Raw genomic sequence first — 12,762 nt, forward strand, 5'->3', positions numbered from 1 at the left:
TTAATATTTGTGTATATTGACAACTGTTGCTGTTGTTCTTGTTCCGTCACCAAATTGTGTCCAACTTTTTGTGACCTCCTGGACTATAGCCTGCCAGGCTCCTCTATACCTGGGGATTTCCAGGTAAGAATCTTAAAGTGGGTTGCCATTTCCTCTCCAGGGGGTCTTCCTGTACCACAGGTATCAAACCTGCATCTCCCACAATGACAGGTGGATTCTTTACCCCTGAGCCACCAGGGAAGCCGATTGCCCTAATGTTAATTTTCTGATTTTGCTCATTGTACTCTAGCTGTACAAGAGAATGTTCATACACACAGAAGTATTGATGAACAAAGAGCTATTTTGTTTGCAAATTATCCTCAAATGGCTCAGAAGGATAATATGTGTGTGTGTGTGTGTATGTATGTCTCTGTGTGTGTCTGTGGGTACAGAGAGAGAGAGAGACCAGAGACAGATAAATATAGTAAAACAATGGAAACCTGGGTTAAGGCTATATTGAAATTCTTTATATTCTTCTTTGCAAGCTTTAAGTATAAAATTATGTAAAAAAAGAAGTTTTGGGGCAAAAATTCAACCCCAATCTGACATAAAAAGCAACTTAATTCCAAGTGGATTAGAGATGTCAGTGTGGAAGTTATCAAACTTTGACAATAAGGAAGGTAGGAGAATGGGCCTCCCTGGGGGCTTGAGTGGTAAAGAACCCGCCTGCCGATGCAGGAGACATGGGTTTGATCCCTGGGTTGGGAAGATCCCCTGGAGAAAGAAAGAACAACCCACTCCAGTACTCTTGCCTGGAGAATCCCACGGACAGGGAAGCATGGCAGGCTACAGTGCATGGGGACACAAAGGAGTCGGACACCACTGAGCGACTGAAGAGCCTGAGGGTGCGCGCTAGGACCCCTGCTGGGGCTCGCCGGGGACACGCCACATCTCTGTGTCCACTGCAGACCCTGTAGTCCTGGGGACCTGCGGAGTCTTGCCCTGCCGCAAAGGCCTTTCCTTCCTATGGCCCTGTTCACAGCTGACAGCCTTCTGTGTCACCTGGTGTGTGTGTCTCTGCAGGGTCCCTGGGTATGGAATATGCCGCCTCCAAGACCCAGGTTTTCTCTTCCTTTCATCATGCATCATGATAGGAGGTGCAAAGTGCAATGGCCTGTATTTAGCTCCAAGGGGATGTCTGAGATGCCACTGCCTGGTGACCTCGCCAAGGGGACAAGCCCCCGACCCTCTGGAGTGCCTGCGTCTTACCAAAGCCTCGATGTACTCAACACTTCCTGCTCACCAGGTCAACACTTCCTGCTCACCAGGTCAATTCACACCATGTCATCAATATAAGGACTCACAACTCAAGCTGCCAAGAGTCCCTTGTCAGTGGAGACACAGAGGATTCGCTTAATTTTCCCAGCAATGATGACAAACACATGTGGAAAGCTGCCACCTGGGAAACTCATAAGAGACTCAGCATCAAGGTTTTTGTTGGCAGCAGGTCAAGCAGGTGCCCTCTGCTGGCATGTACTAAGATTCCAGGCTCCAAAAAGAAAGCAGGTGTTCAACATAAACCCAAACAATTTTGACACAGTGAGCCATTTTTATCAGGGGTGGGAACCCTCCCAAAATCTAAGTTCCCAGATGCTTTGCAAGCAGGTTGCAAGGACATCAGTCTCAGGACTGTTAGCTCTTTCTCATACACTGCCAACCACCTCATGCGACCACGCATGCAGGAACCAAGGAATTGACTCAGGGGTCTTGGACCCAGTGGTTCATGTGAAAAAGACCCGGGCTGGGACTCTATTTGGGAAGCCAGAGTACGCTTGGATTGTCACCTGACTCCTAGGCTGCCCCCATGCTCCAAGAAGGAAGTCAGTGAGGGTGCTTTGGGTCCCTGGGTGTCAGCGTTAAATCAGCTCTGTGTCCCACCCTCCTCAAAGACCCAAGAGTATGTATCCCTCTTTCCTTAGAGCATGCCATTTACCAAGGCAATGACGGATGCTCTAGTGATGGGGGCATAAGCGTTGCTCAAAAGCTTCTGCAGTCTGCAACGGGGGAAAGGAAGTGACATTATAGAACTGGGTTCCATGGGAAAGACAGAAATGATAAGAGTCAGAAATACCAGAGGCTAGAAATTCGGAAATTTTAAAATAAATGCTTGATTGAAATAAAAAGAAATGAAAGCGGTTAGATGGCAGCACAGAACTGTCGGAAACCAAGCGTCACTGATGACCATGACGGTCAGCAGGATCAGGATGCTGGGATCTGGAGGGGCAGCTCCCAGAGCAATGTTCCTAGTGGCGGGAGAGATGGACTGCTGGACAGCTGCAGCCAAGACAGACGGACAAGCAGAAAGCCAGGTTAGCTGCCCCAGGGAAATTCATAATCCCTTATCCCATTTCCAGACCTTAATTAGTTCTCAGACCCAGAACCTACTGACTGAGGTCAAGGTCAGGCCCCTGGTGAAAACTGCAATGCCTGGTCAGTGTTGCCTCCATTCTTCCCGAAAGGGGTCTACCCAGTTTACCCAGGTAAATGTTCTTGCTATCAAGATGGGAAAGCTTTTTTTAAAAAAATATAATTGACTTATAGTGATTCAATAGCGATCCAATATCTTTATAAACATTCCATCCGATCCCACGAGAGTTCTTTATATATTCTGGTTACAGGTCCTTCGTCAAACATAGGCTTGCAAATATTTTCCCTGAGTCTATGGATTGCCTTTTAATTCTAGTAGTATGTTTGAGCAAAAATTTTAAATTTTGATGAAGTTTAATTCAGTCCTTTCCCCTTATGGATCACTGGTGTTTGTTCTAAGAAACTTTTGCCTAAGCCAAGTTTGCAAATTCTTTCTCCTGTGTTTTCTTCAAGAAACTGTTATTGCTTTAGACTTTACAATTCAGAGTATGACCCATTTTGATCTACTTCTCAGATATGTGTGAGATAAGAATGCAAGGCTGTTTACGCACCTCTGTATGTCCTCTGTCCCGGCAGCGTTTGTTGAAAAGGCTAGCCTTCTGACACGTCTGATGAAGGACTATTACCCCAAGGGCACCAAGAACTTAAAATGCAGCAACAAGAAAACAACTCAATTTTTTTTAAAAAAGGTCAAAAGGCCGTGACACACACCTCACCAGAGGGCATACAGATGGCGAATAAGCACATGAAGAGTGTTCCACATGACACGTCATCAGGGAATGCAAATCAAAATGACGAGATACCGCTGCAGATCTCTGGAATGGCCAAAATCCAGAGTGCTGACACCACTGAATACCAGGCAAGATGTGGAGCAACAGGAGCTCTCGCCCATTGCTGGTGGGGGTGCAGCCGCTTTGAGAACAGCCGGCTGGTTTCTGACTCAACTAAATAGACTCTTACATATGATCCCGCCATCACAGTCTTTGGTATTTACCAAAATGAGCTGAGAACTTACATCCACGCAAAGACCTGCACACAGAATAGATGCCTACAGCAGCTTCATTCATAACTGCTCAAACCCGAAGACGACCAAGATGCCCTTCAGCAGTGAATGGGTAAATAAACTGGCACACCCAGACGGTGGGATACGATTCAGCACTGAAAAGAAGTGAGCTACGTGGAGGAGCTTTAAATGCACACTACCAAGTGAGAGAACCCCATCTGAAAAGGCTACGGTGCTTCCAACCACATGGCATGGAGAAGATATAACTGTAGAGCTGGCGGAAAGTTCCATGGATTCCAGGGGGAGAACAGAAAGGCAGCCAGGCCACCTGGGTAGCCACTCACTTGCTCATTCATGCTTAGTTATGTTTCTCTGAGCATCTACTTCACATGGGCAGGGCTTGGGAACCAGGCAGAGGAGAGTCATCTCCTCCCAGGTACTCCTGGAAGGGTAGGGAGACGGAAATCCAACAAGGAACACAGAGAGGGACAGGGTTGCCAGGGAAGGGTGCTCAGAGACCCTGGAGGCGTGTAAGGGACCCCAGGTGCCCACACAGAATCACGCTGAGAAGGGCCAAGTTCAGAGCCATGAACTGTGAGCCGTGGATCCCAGTGTAGAGCACGAGCTGGGAACGAGGGGACCAAGTCAAGAGCAAGACGTGACGTCATCCTGAAGGTTATTTCTCTGTGCATAGAGCTTAGGGTTGTGGTAAGAACTGTGGGCACACATCACTTCTGTGGCATTCTTGCCCAAATGAATAACCTCAGTCTAATCATGTAAAGACATCAGAAAATCCAAACTGAGGGGCATCTACAAAAGAACTCACATTCCACAGCAGTGCTGACATGGTAAAAGATGAAGACACACTGAGGACGCATCCTGATGGCTCAGACTGGAGGACACGTGATCCTGGTCCAGAAAAAGGATGTTATGGAACGATGCGCTGAAATGCGGATAAGGTCTGAAGATTAACTGTCAGTCTAGATAAATGTTAGTCTCCTGGATTTAATCACAGTGCCATTGTTATGTAATGTGAGAACTTTTGAAGAAGCTAGGGGAAGGGTTTACAGCATCCTTTGTACTATTTTTTTTAATGCTTTGGCCAAGCTGCACACCATGTGGGGTATTCATTCCCCCACCAGGGATGGAACCTGCTCCCCCTGTGGTGGAACTGTGGCCCACCTGGGAAGCTCTTCTCTTTGTACTGTTTTTTAAAAGCAATTTTAGTGAGGTATCATTTACATACCATAACATTCACCCATCTTAAGTGTGAAATTCAGTGCTTTTTGGTAAATTTACCGACTTTTCAAACTTTACCACAGTTCAGTTTTAGAACATTTTCATTATCTGTGTGGATCACAACACACTGTGGAAAATTCTTAAAGATACGAGAATACCAGACCACCTTACCTGTCTCCTGCATGTGGGTCAAGAAGCAGCTGTTAGAACCTTACATGGAACAACTGACTGGTTCAAAAATGGGAAAGGAGTAGGACACAGGTGTATATTTTTATCCTGCTTATTTAACTTCTATCCAGATTACACTGTGCAAAATGCTGGATTGGATGGAATCAAGATTGCTGGGAAAATTATTAACAACTTCATATATGCAGGTGATACCACTCTAATGGCAGAAAGCAAAGAGGAACTCAAAAGCCTCTTGATGAGGGTAAAAGAGGAAAGAAAAAGCTGGCTTAAAGCTCAACATAAAAAAAAAAACAACCAGGATCATGGCATCTGGTCACACAACTTCATGGCAAATAGAAAGAGAAAAAGTGGAAGCAGTGACAGATTTTTCTTTCCTTGGACTCCAAAATCACTGCAGATGGTGACTGCAACCATGAAGTTACAAGATGCTCGCTCCTTGGAAAAAGAACTATGACAAACCTAGACAGCGCATTCAAAAGCAGAGGCATCACTTTGCTGACAAAGGTCTGTCTAGTCAAAGCTATGGTTTTGCCAGTGGTCATGTACGGATGTGAGTGTTGGACTATAAAGAAGGCTGAGCGCTGAAGAATTGATGCTTTTGAATTGTGGTGCTGGAGAAGACTCTTGAGAGTCCCTCGGACTGCAAGGAAATCAAACCAGTCTGTCCTAAAGGAGTGATGCTGAAGCTCCAATACTTTGGCCACCTGATGCAAAGAGCTGGCTCACTGGCAAAGACCCTGATCCTGGGAAAGATTGAGGACAAAAGTTGAAGAGGGCGGCAGAGGATGATATGGTTAGACAGCATCGCTGACTCGATGGACTATCCAGGAGACAGTGAGGGACAGGGAAGCCTGACATGCTGCGGTCCATGGGGCTGCAAAGAGTCGGAGAGGACTTAGAGACCGAACAGCAACTCCATCCCAGTGATGCTCCCAGCCCTGGGCCCCCAGTCGTCTGTTTCCTGTTTCCATGGTTTCCCCTTTTCTGGACGTTTTATAAAAAGAGAACTGAATGATGTGTGTTTTGAGTCTGTCACAATTTTGCGTAACGTTTTAGAGGTCTATGTTAGTAGGACCCTGGGTGAAACTTGAATAAGATTTGTAAATATCTGATAGTATTGTATCAATGTTAATTTCTGAGTTTACATAATTGAATTCTAATTATATAATTATGTAGTATAAGATTTAGAGGAAGCTGGGTGATAGGAAATGTGTGCTATTTTTGCAACTTTTTTGGTAAGTAAAATAATTTCAAAATAAATCTTTTTTTTTTTTAACTTAAGCTTGGGGTCTGAATCGTGCACTGCTTACGCTTGTCCATGGTACTGAGACTGTCGTTTCTTTTCAGCAGAATAGTTTGGCTGGCCTTTCCATTTCCAGAGATCCTTGGTGAGCTCAGCTTCCAGGATGTTCTTCAGGGAAAAGTAGGGGCTAGTCCAGGGGCATAGGCCTGAGTCACTGAGGCATGGCCTGCAGGGGTTTCAGTTCAGTTAAGTCGCTCAGTCGTGTCCGATTCTTTGCAACTGCACGGACTGCAGCACGCCAGCCTTCCCTGTCCATCACCAACTCCTGGAGCTTGCTCAAACTCATGTCCATTGAGTCGATGATGCCATCCAACCATCTCATCCTCTGTCATTCCCTTTTCCTCCTGCCTTCAATCTTTCCCAGCATCAGGGTCTTTTCTAATGAGTTGTTTCTTCGCATCAGGCGGCCAAACTATTGAAGCTTCAGCCTCAGCTTCAGTCCTTCCAACGAATATTCAGGACTGATTTCCTTTAGGATGGACTGGTTGGATCTCCTTGAAGTCCAAGGGACTCTCAAGAGTCTTCTGCAACACCACAGTTCAAAAGCATTAATTCTTCAGTGCTCAGCTTTCTTTATGGTCCAACTCTCACATCCATACATGACTACTGGAAAAACCATAGCCTAGACGGACATTTGTTGGCAAAGTAATGTCCCTGCTTTTAAATATGCTGTCTAGGTTGGTCACAGCTTTTCTTCCAAGGAGCAAGCGTCTTTTCATTTCATGGTTGCAGTCACCACATGCAGGGATTTTGAAGCCAAAGAAAATAAAATCTGTCACTGTTTCCACTGATTCCCCATCTATTTGCCATGAAGTGATGGGACTGGATGCCATGGTCTTAGGGTTTCTGCAGGGGTTTAGGGAGGGGCTTTTTCACTTCCCTTCAATGTTGGCACTTCCAGGGCTGGCTGCTAAGGAGGGTGAGTGGGTGGCCTCTGCATGGAAGGCCTTAGGCTCGACCTCTGCCAGCCTGAGCAAGGCCCAACCCTGAGAGACTGGGGAAGCTCAGAGAGAGGGAGGTGCAGATCAAGCGATCTGGAGAGGGTTTCAGGGCTGAGCCCCCAGCTGTTGCCTGGACATCTGCCCAGGGACTTCCTCAGAAGCTGCTGATAATTAGGCCTCAGCTTCCTGCTGCCAGCTCAGAACAGAGTCTGTCTCGGCCTCAGAGGAAATGAGAGCTTGTCAGAGAAGATAGCCTGAACATGTGCAGAGACGCATGGAGACACAGAGGCCCATGAACGAGCTTCACAACAATCGTAAGCACCTTGACCGATGGGATCGCAGCATGGGGACACAGCCCACCCGTGGCGCACGAGTCCCACCCTTCAGGGAGCCTGTCTAGGGCTGGAGGAAAGACCAGAGCAGGGGTCCTCAAAGGGGCTGAACTGGTGGCGAGAGCCGGAGGACGCACCCGGCATCTGCTCCCTGGTACTTCTGTCTCTGTTTCAGTCATTTCCACACCACACAGCACCTGCTAACTGCTACGGGAAGACTCGTCCAAAGCGGAGCACAGACTTGGAGACCCAGCCCTGCTCCTGAGGAGCTCCCAGCAACCCCAGCTGACGTGCAGCTGGTTTTGGGGGGACAATAATGGACAAAGGGCATTCGCTCGGTGTTGAGCAGGCGATGAGAGGCCAAAGGGAGTTCTTGGGGAGCCTAACAGGCAACAAAGCCGTCAGGCTGGCACCCGGGCTGGGGCAGCGAGGGCAGAGCTCCCTAGGTCACAGCACCACGATACAAGGAGACTCTCCAGTGGGGCCAGGCGAAGGGGCACCAGGGGCCGCCCCGGACCCAGCTGCCCTGTCCCTCCCACAGCACGGCTCGCGCCCGCGTGCTTCTGCCTGTGTTTGTGTGCCAGTCTGGACTCTGTCGCCACTGACCAAAACCCACTTCAGACCAACTTCAGCAAAAAGGAGAAGTGACCGTTTCACAAAATGGAAAAGCTGAACAGTCAGGGGCTTGTCTCAGGCAAGGCGGCCCCAGGGCTCCAGGACGTAAGCTGCCTCTCTTCTCACAGCCTAGCCCTGTGTTGGCTCCGTCTTCCTCAGAATGGCGAGAGGCTGGAAGCTGCCCTCAGGAATCTCCCTCCCATTCCGAGTTCCCTTCCCCAAAGTTCTAAGGAAGTTGCCAGGACTCCGGCTCACCATCTTGGGTCAGCCCTGGCCCCCACAGGCAGCTTTGGCCCGCGTGTCCGTCCCGCAGGCCCAGGGGTGGGAGGCGGCTCTGTCCAGGGCTCAGAAGATGAGTGTGGGCAGAGCTGAGGCTTCACGAAGAGGGGTGCTGGGCAGGCAGAAATGGCAGGTGACTGTGGGTACCAGGGCCAGAGGCCCAGAGAGGACAGGTTCAGCCATCCCGAGGGGGCTGACCAGGCCAGTCCGGTGGGCTTTGGGATGGCCCACGTGCACGGAGCTCAGGCAGCGGTGGAACTGGTGGACGTCAGGTTTTCTGGAAGGGAGCAAGGACTTAGCTGTGCCCGGTGTGGGCTGGGTGCTTGGAGTACCTTGTAGTCAGAGTTGCATGTTATAAAACAACCCCAGTGGGGGGGCGGGAGATACAGGAGTGGGCTGATAGGGGGCCAGGGCCAGGAGTGCATGGGGAGCCCGTGACCCGCGGCCAAGCAAGAGGCGACTGGGGCAGGCTGGGCCTTGGAAGGCGGCACAGGGGGTGGATTTGAGAGTGAATTGGGAAGTGATGGCAATGGGTGGTTCAAGTAGGAGCGTCTCGATTCCTGAGATGAGATCCTGGACAAGAGGAGGTCTGGAGGGCCAGGTGGGATCTGCTGTGGTTGTGGGGCCTTTGGGAACACTCGGGTGACCTGGCAGCTGAAGCAAGCCTAGGGTGGACAGTTTGAGTTCTGCCAGCACAAGGCTAGGCCAATAAGGGCCAAAAGGACTGGGAGGAGGAGGCTGGGCTGTCCCCAGGCAACCACTCTCTCCCGCCCAGGCTCCATGTGGTCCTGTTTCCGCCTGCTCAGCTGCCCAGGCTCTCCCAGGCTGTGGCCACACCCCTCCCCACCCGCGCAGCCACTGAGGAGGGGCGGGGGGAGAGGGCCACTCTTCCTCTCCGGGGCCAGCCTCCGAGCAGCAGACGAGGGTGATTAAGTCCCGCAGACAATCCGCTCGCAGGCCAGCCTGGCCTGCCAGAGCCGCCGCCACCATGAAGGACGAGGCAGCCCTTCTGGCCACTGTCACCCTCCTGGGCGTGCTGCTGCAAGGTGGGCTGGCTCCTGCTTGGGAGGTGGGTGGGCCTCGGACCCCTGCGGTCTGCCTTCCTCCCTCCAGGCTCTGGGCAGGGTCGGGGGAGTGCTGGAAAGGCCAGGCCTAGGTGAGGGACAGCCCAGACTCCTGGGACCCGAGCTCTGCTGGCTCCGAAGGAAGGGATGCTCCAGGGCTGAAGGCCTGGCACTTTCCCCAAGTGGGAAGGTGAGAGACCCCTGGAGGGGTGTCTGCAGGGCGAACTGTGAAACTCTGGGCAGGGACCATGGCTGAGAGGTGCCTGACCTAGGGGCGTCTCGATTCCTGAGATGAGATCCTGGACAAGAGGAGGTCTGGAGGGCCAGGTGGGATCTGCTGTGGTTGTGGGGCCTTTGGGAACACTTGGGTGACCTGGCAGCTGAAGCAAGCCTAGGGTGGACAGTTTGAGTTCTGCCAGCACAAGGCTAGGCCAATAAGGGCCAAAAGGACTGGGAGGAGGAGGAGGAGCAAAGGCCTAGGGGATGGGCAGGGAAATGGAAAAAGGCACCTGAGGGATGAGTGAGGTAGGCTTGGGGCTGGGGGTGGTCCCCTGAGCAGCATAAAGAGCCCTGGAGGCGGGCAGGGCTTTCAGTGAGAAAGTGGGGCATCCAGCCATGTTAACCTGAGCAGGAGGGCAGGGTGCCAGCATGAATGGGCGTCCTGATGTTGGGTGTAGAAGTGGGACAGCCGTGGGCCTGAGGCAGCCCTACTCCAGATGGCTGCTGCCCTCTCCACCTGTCTCCTCTCTGGGTGTCCCAGTGGGAGGACCCCATCCCCTGGCCCTGCCGTCAAAGGCACTCTCTTTATCCTGGAACTGTGTGAAGCTGGACCAGGCTGAAACCCCCAAAGGTGCCTGCTGAGTGCTCTTTTCAGATTGGCCCTAGATGACACATTCCTGGGACAGACATGCCCTAGGACGAGACACAGCCTGAGGCAGGGGCCCTGGAGCTGCTGAGCAGACTGAGTTGATCTCCAGCCATACCAGCGAGCTCACCCATCAGGTCCTCCTCAGGTAGCCACCGGGCCGCCCTCCAGACCCTGCATGGTCCTGGCAAGGCCACCGTCCGTATTCACAGTGCACTTAGGTTGAGCCCTACAGGAAGCCTGGCACCAAGGGCATCAGAGCCACAGAACTTGCAGGAAGATAGCTGGAGACACCCAGCACTGCAACTGTGTGTGTACTGGGCACCTGGCCTGCGACCAAGTAGAATAGAAGGGTTCCTGCGCACTCAGGCTCTCAAGAGTCAGCCCCCACTCTCTCTGTACCCATCGGTGTCGGAAGGCAGAGCGGCAGAGGCCGGCGGTTTGGAGCTGGACTAGAAGAGTCCCAGCTGTTAACCACCTGGGGGCAGAGGAGAGGTTATCTAGACACTGACTGAGGCAGAGTCCAGAGAGGCTGAACAGAGAAACCGAGGCAGGACTGGACGCTGCAGTTTGCAGGCACAGCAATCCAGGAGGTCCCTCCTGGTGAACTCTGTGGGTGGGGGAGCAGGGACGATGGCCCAAGGTGTGTGCTCCCTTGCAGTTGGAAGGAGGCAGCCAACAGTGGCTCAGTTGGTAAAGAACCTGCCTGCAATACAGGAGACCCGGGTTCGATCCCTGGGTCGGGAAGATTCCCTGGAGAAGGAAATGGCAACCCACTCCAGTATTCTTGCTTGGAAAATCCCTTGGACAAAGGAGCTTGGTGGGCTACAGTCCATGGGGTCTCAAAGAGTCAGACAGGACTGAGCGACGAACACTTTCACTGTCACTGCCTTTAAGCGGGACTCCCCGTCTAAGGCCGTTGGCCACAGTCCATGCCTAGAGGGTGGGAGTCTAAGGCCGTTGGCCACAGTCCATGCCTAGAGGGTGGGAATCGGGTATCTGCTTGTGTTTTGCAAGTCAAACTAATTCAGGAGCAAAGTCCTCTCGAGGGCAGGTGTCCTGTGACGTGTCATCCCTTCCTCCTACACTCACTGGGCTGGACAGGACCTCTCAGAGCCCCAGGCCCACACCCTGCCCTCTCTATTGAGTGTCATGGACACCGGAGACGAGCGGGGTCCGGCGGTCCTCTTATGTTGGGCTTTAAAGGGGAGTCTCCACGAGCAGGGCGTGGAGCAGGGATCAAAGACCGGCAGCTAGGCCGGGAGTCAGGGTGCCGAGTCTGACTCCTGCAACACCTCCGTCCCCAGCCTACTTCTCTCTGCAGGTGATCTCGGCGCGCAGAGCCTTCCGCGTGTCGCCGCCGCTCACCACCGGCCCGCCGGAGTTCGAGCGCATCTACCGAGCCCAGTGAGCCGCGGCGGGAGGGCGCGGGGTGGGCCGCGAGGCAGCCCCGGGCGGGCAGGCTCTGAGGGAGCGGGCCGGCGCCTTCATGCTGCCCCGCCCGCACCGCAGAGTGAACTGCAGCGAGTACTTCCCGCTGTTCCTCGCCACGCTCTGGGTGGCCGGCATCTTCTTCCACGAAGGTTTGGCCGTGGGCTAGGGGCGCGCGCACCGGAGCCGGGGGGTCCCCGCAGCAGCGGGCTCACCGCAGCCCGCCCCGCCGTCCGCTCCCCTGCCCCAGGCGCCGCGGCACTGTGCGGTCTGGTCTACCTGTTCGCGCGCCTCCGCTACTTCCAGGGCTACGCGCGCTCTGCGCAGCAGAGGTGAGAAGCGGGGCGGGGAAAGGTGGTAGACGGGCAGGGCGGGCGCGGCCGAGGCCGCCAGCGGAGCGCGGGCGGGACCGGGCTGCTGGCTGGAGGCGGGTCCCTTTCGGGGCCCAGTGGGCGGGCTCCCGGTGGAGGCGGGCCGTGGGGTCGGGCTGGGTTCGGCGTCCGGCCCCGCCGCCGCTGAGCCCCACTCGCAGGCTGGCCCCGCTGTACGCGAGCGCGCGCGCGCTCTGGCTTCTCGTGGCCCTGGCGGCCCTCGGCCTGCTCGCCCACTTCCTCCCGGCCGTGCTGCGCGCCACGCTCCTTGGACAGCTCCGGAAACTGCTGCTGAGGGCCTGAGACAGAGGACGCCTGGACGACGGAGCTGCAGTTGAACCGGAGCCTCCTCCAGTTTCTCATTAAAGCGTCCATGACAGGACCCCGAGTGCACTCTCTCGGTCGAAATGTGTCGCGCAATGCGGGTTGTAGAGCCTGCAGGGGCCTAACTTCGGCTGCCGGGAGGAGGCGGGGCTGCGGGAGGCACGAGGCCGCCCCTCCCCACCCACCCGCCCCGGGGGAGCTCGATCGGGTCCCGGGTCCTGTCCTGTTCCCAGACCCCAGAGGCACACGCTCGGGGCGCAGGCGCCCTTTCTCGCCGATGCTCACCCAGGGCTTCTCCCTGCGGTCAGTGCTTTCCTCGCCTGTCCCTCCTATGAACCCTGCCTCTCCGCTGACCCTCAGCCGCCCTATTCCGTGTACCCTGGCCGTCACAGCCAACACA

At 53.6% G+C, this 12,762-nt stretch overlaps 1 protein-coding gene across 3 annotated transcripts; it reads left to right on the forward strand.

The window, feature by feature from the left end:
• On the forward strand, positions 7,466 to 12,420 carry LTC4S (leukotriene C4 synthase). Of its 3 annotated transcripts, none has more exons than XM_018051605.1 (5): positions 7,466 to 8,133; positions 11,561 to 11,643; positions 11,749 to 11,819; positions 11,918 to 11,999; positions 12,200 to 12,420. In XM_018051605.1, the coding sequence occupies exons 1-5, from the start codon at positions 8,074 to 8,076 to the stop codon at positions 12,339 to 12,341; spliced, it is 438 nt and encodes a 145-aa protein (XP_017907094.1). In that variant the 5' UTR covers positions 7,466 to 8,073; the 3' UTR covers positions 12,342 to 12,420. The 3 variants fall into 3 exon arrangements, with proteins under 3 accessions (XP_017907094.1, XP_017907093.1, XP_017907092.1); XM_018051604.1 differs by lacking the exon at positions 7,466 to 8,133 and adding an exon at positions 9,195 to 9,353 and having other exon boundaries at positions 11,544 to 11,643; XM_018051603.1 differs by lacking the exon at positions 7,466 to 8,133 and adding an exon at positions 9,195 to 9,353.

This window comes from Capra hircus, chromosome 7 (genome assembly GCF_001704415.2).
Source record: "Capra hircus breed San Clemente chromosome 7, ASM170441v1, whole genome shotgun sequence".
In the NCBI taxonomy this organism is placed as follows: Eukaryota; Metazoa; Chordata; class Mammalia; order Artiodactyla; family Bovidae; genus Capra; species Capra hircus.

Bases quoted from the DNA above. Each gene is read 5' to 3' on its own strand.
- LTC4S (XM_018051603.1), top strand. From the start codon at position 9,296: ATGAAGGACGAGGCAGCCCTTCTGGCCACTGTCACCCTCCTGGGCGTG. The intron at 9,354-11,560 runs GTGGGCTGGCTC...TTCTCTCTGCAG, and splicing joins CCTGGGCGTGCTGCTGCAAG to GTGATCTCGGCGCGCAGAGC. The intron at 11,820-11,917 runs GTTTGGCCGTGG...CCCCTGCCCCAG, and splicing joins CGGCATCTTCTTCCACGAAG to GCGCCGCGGCACTGTGCGGT.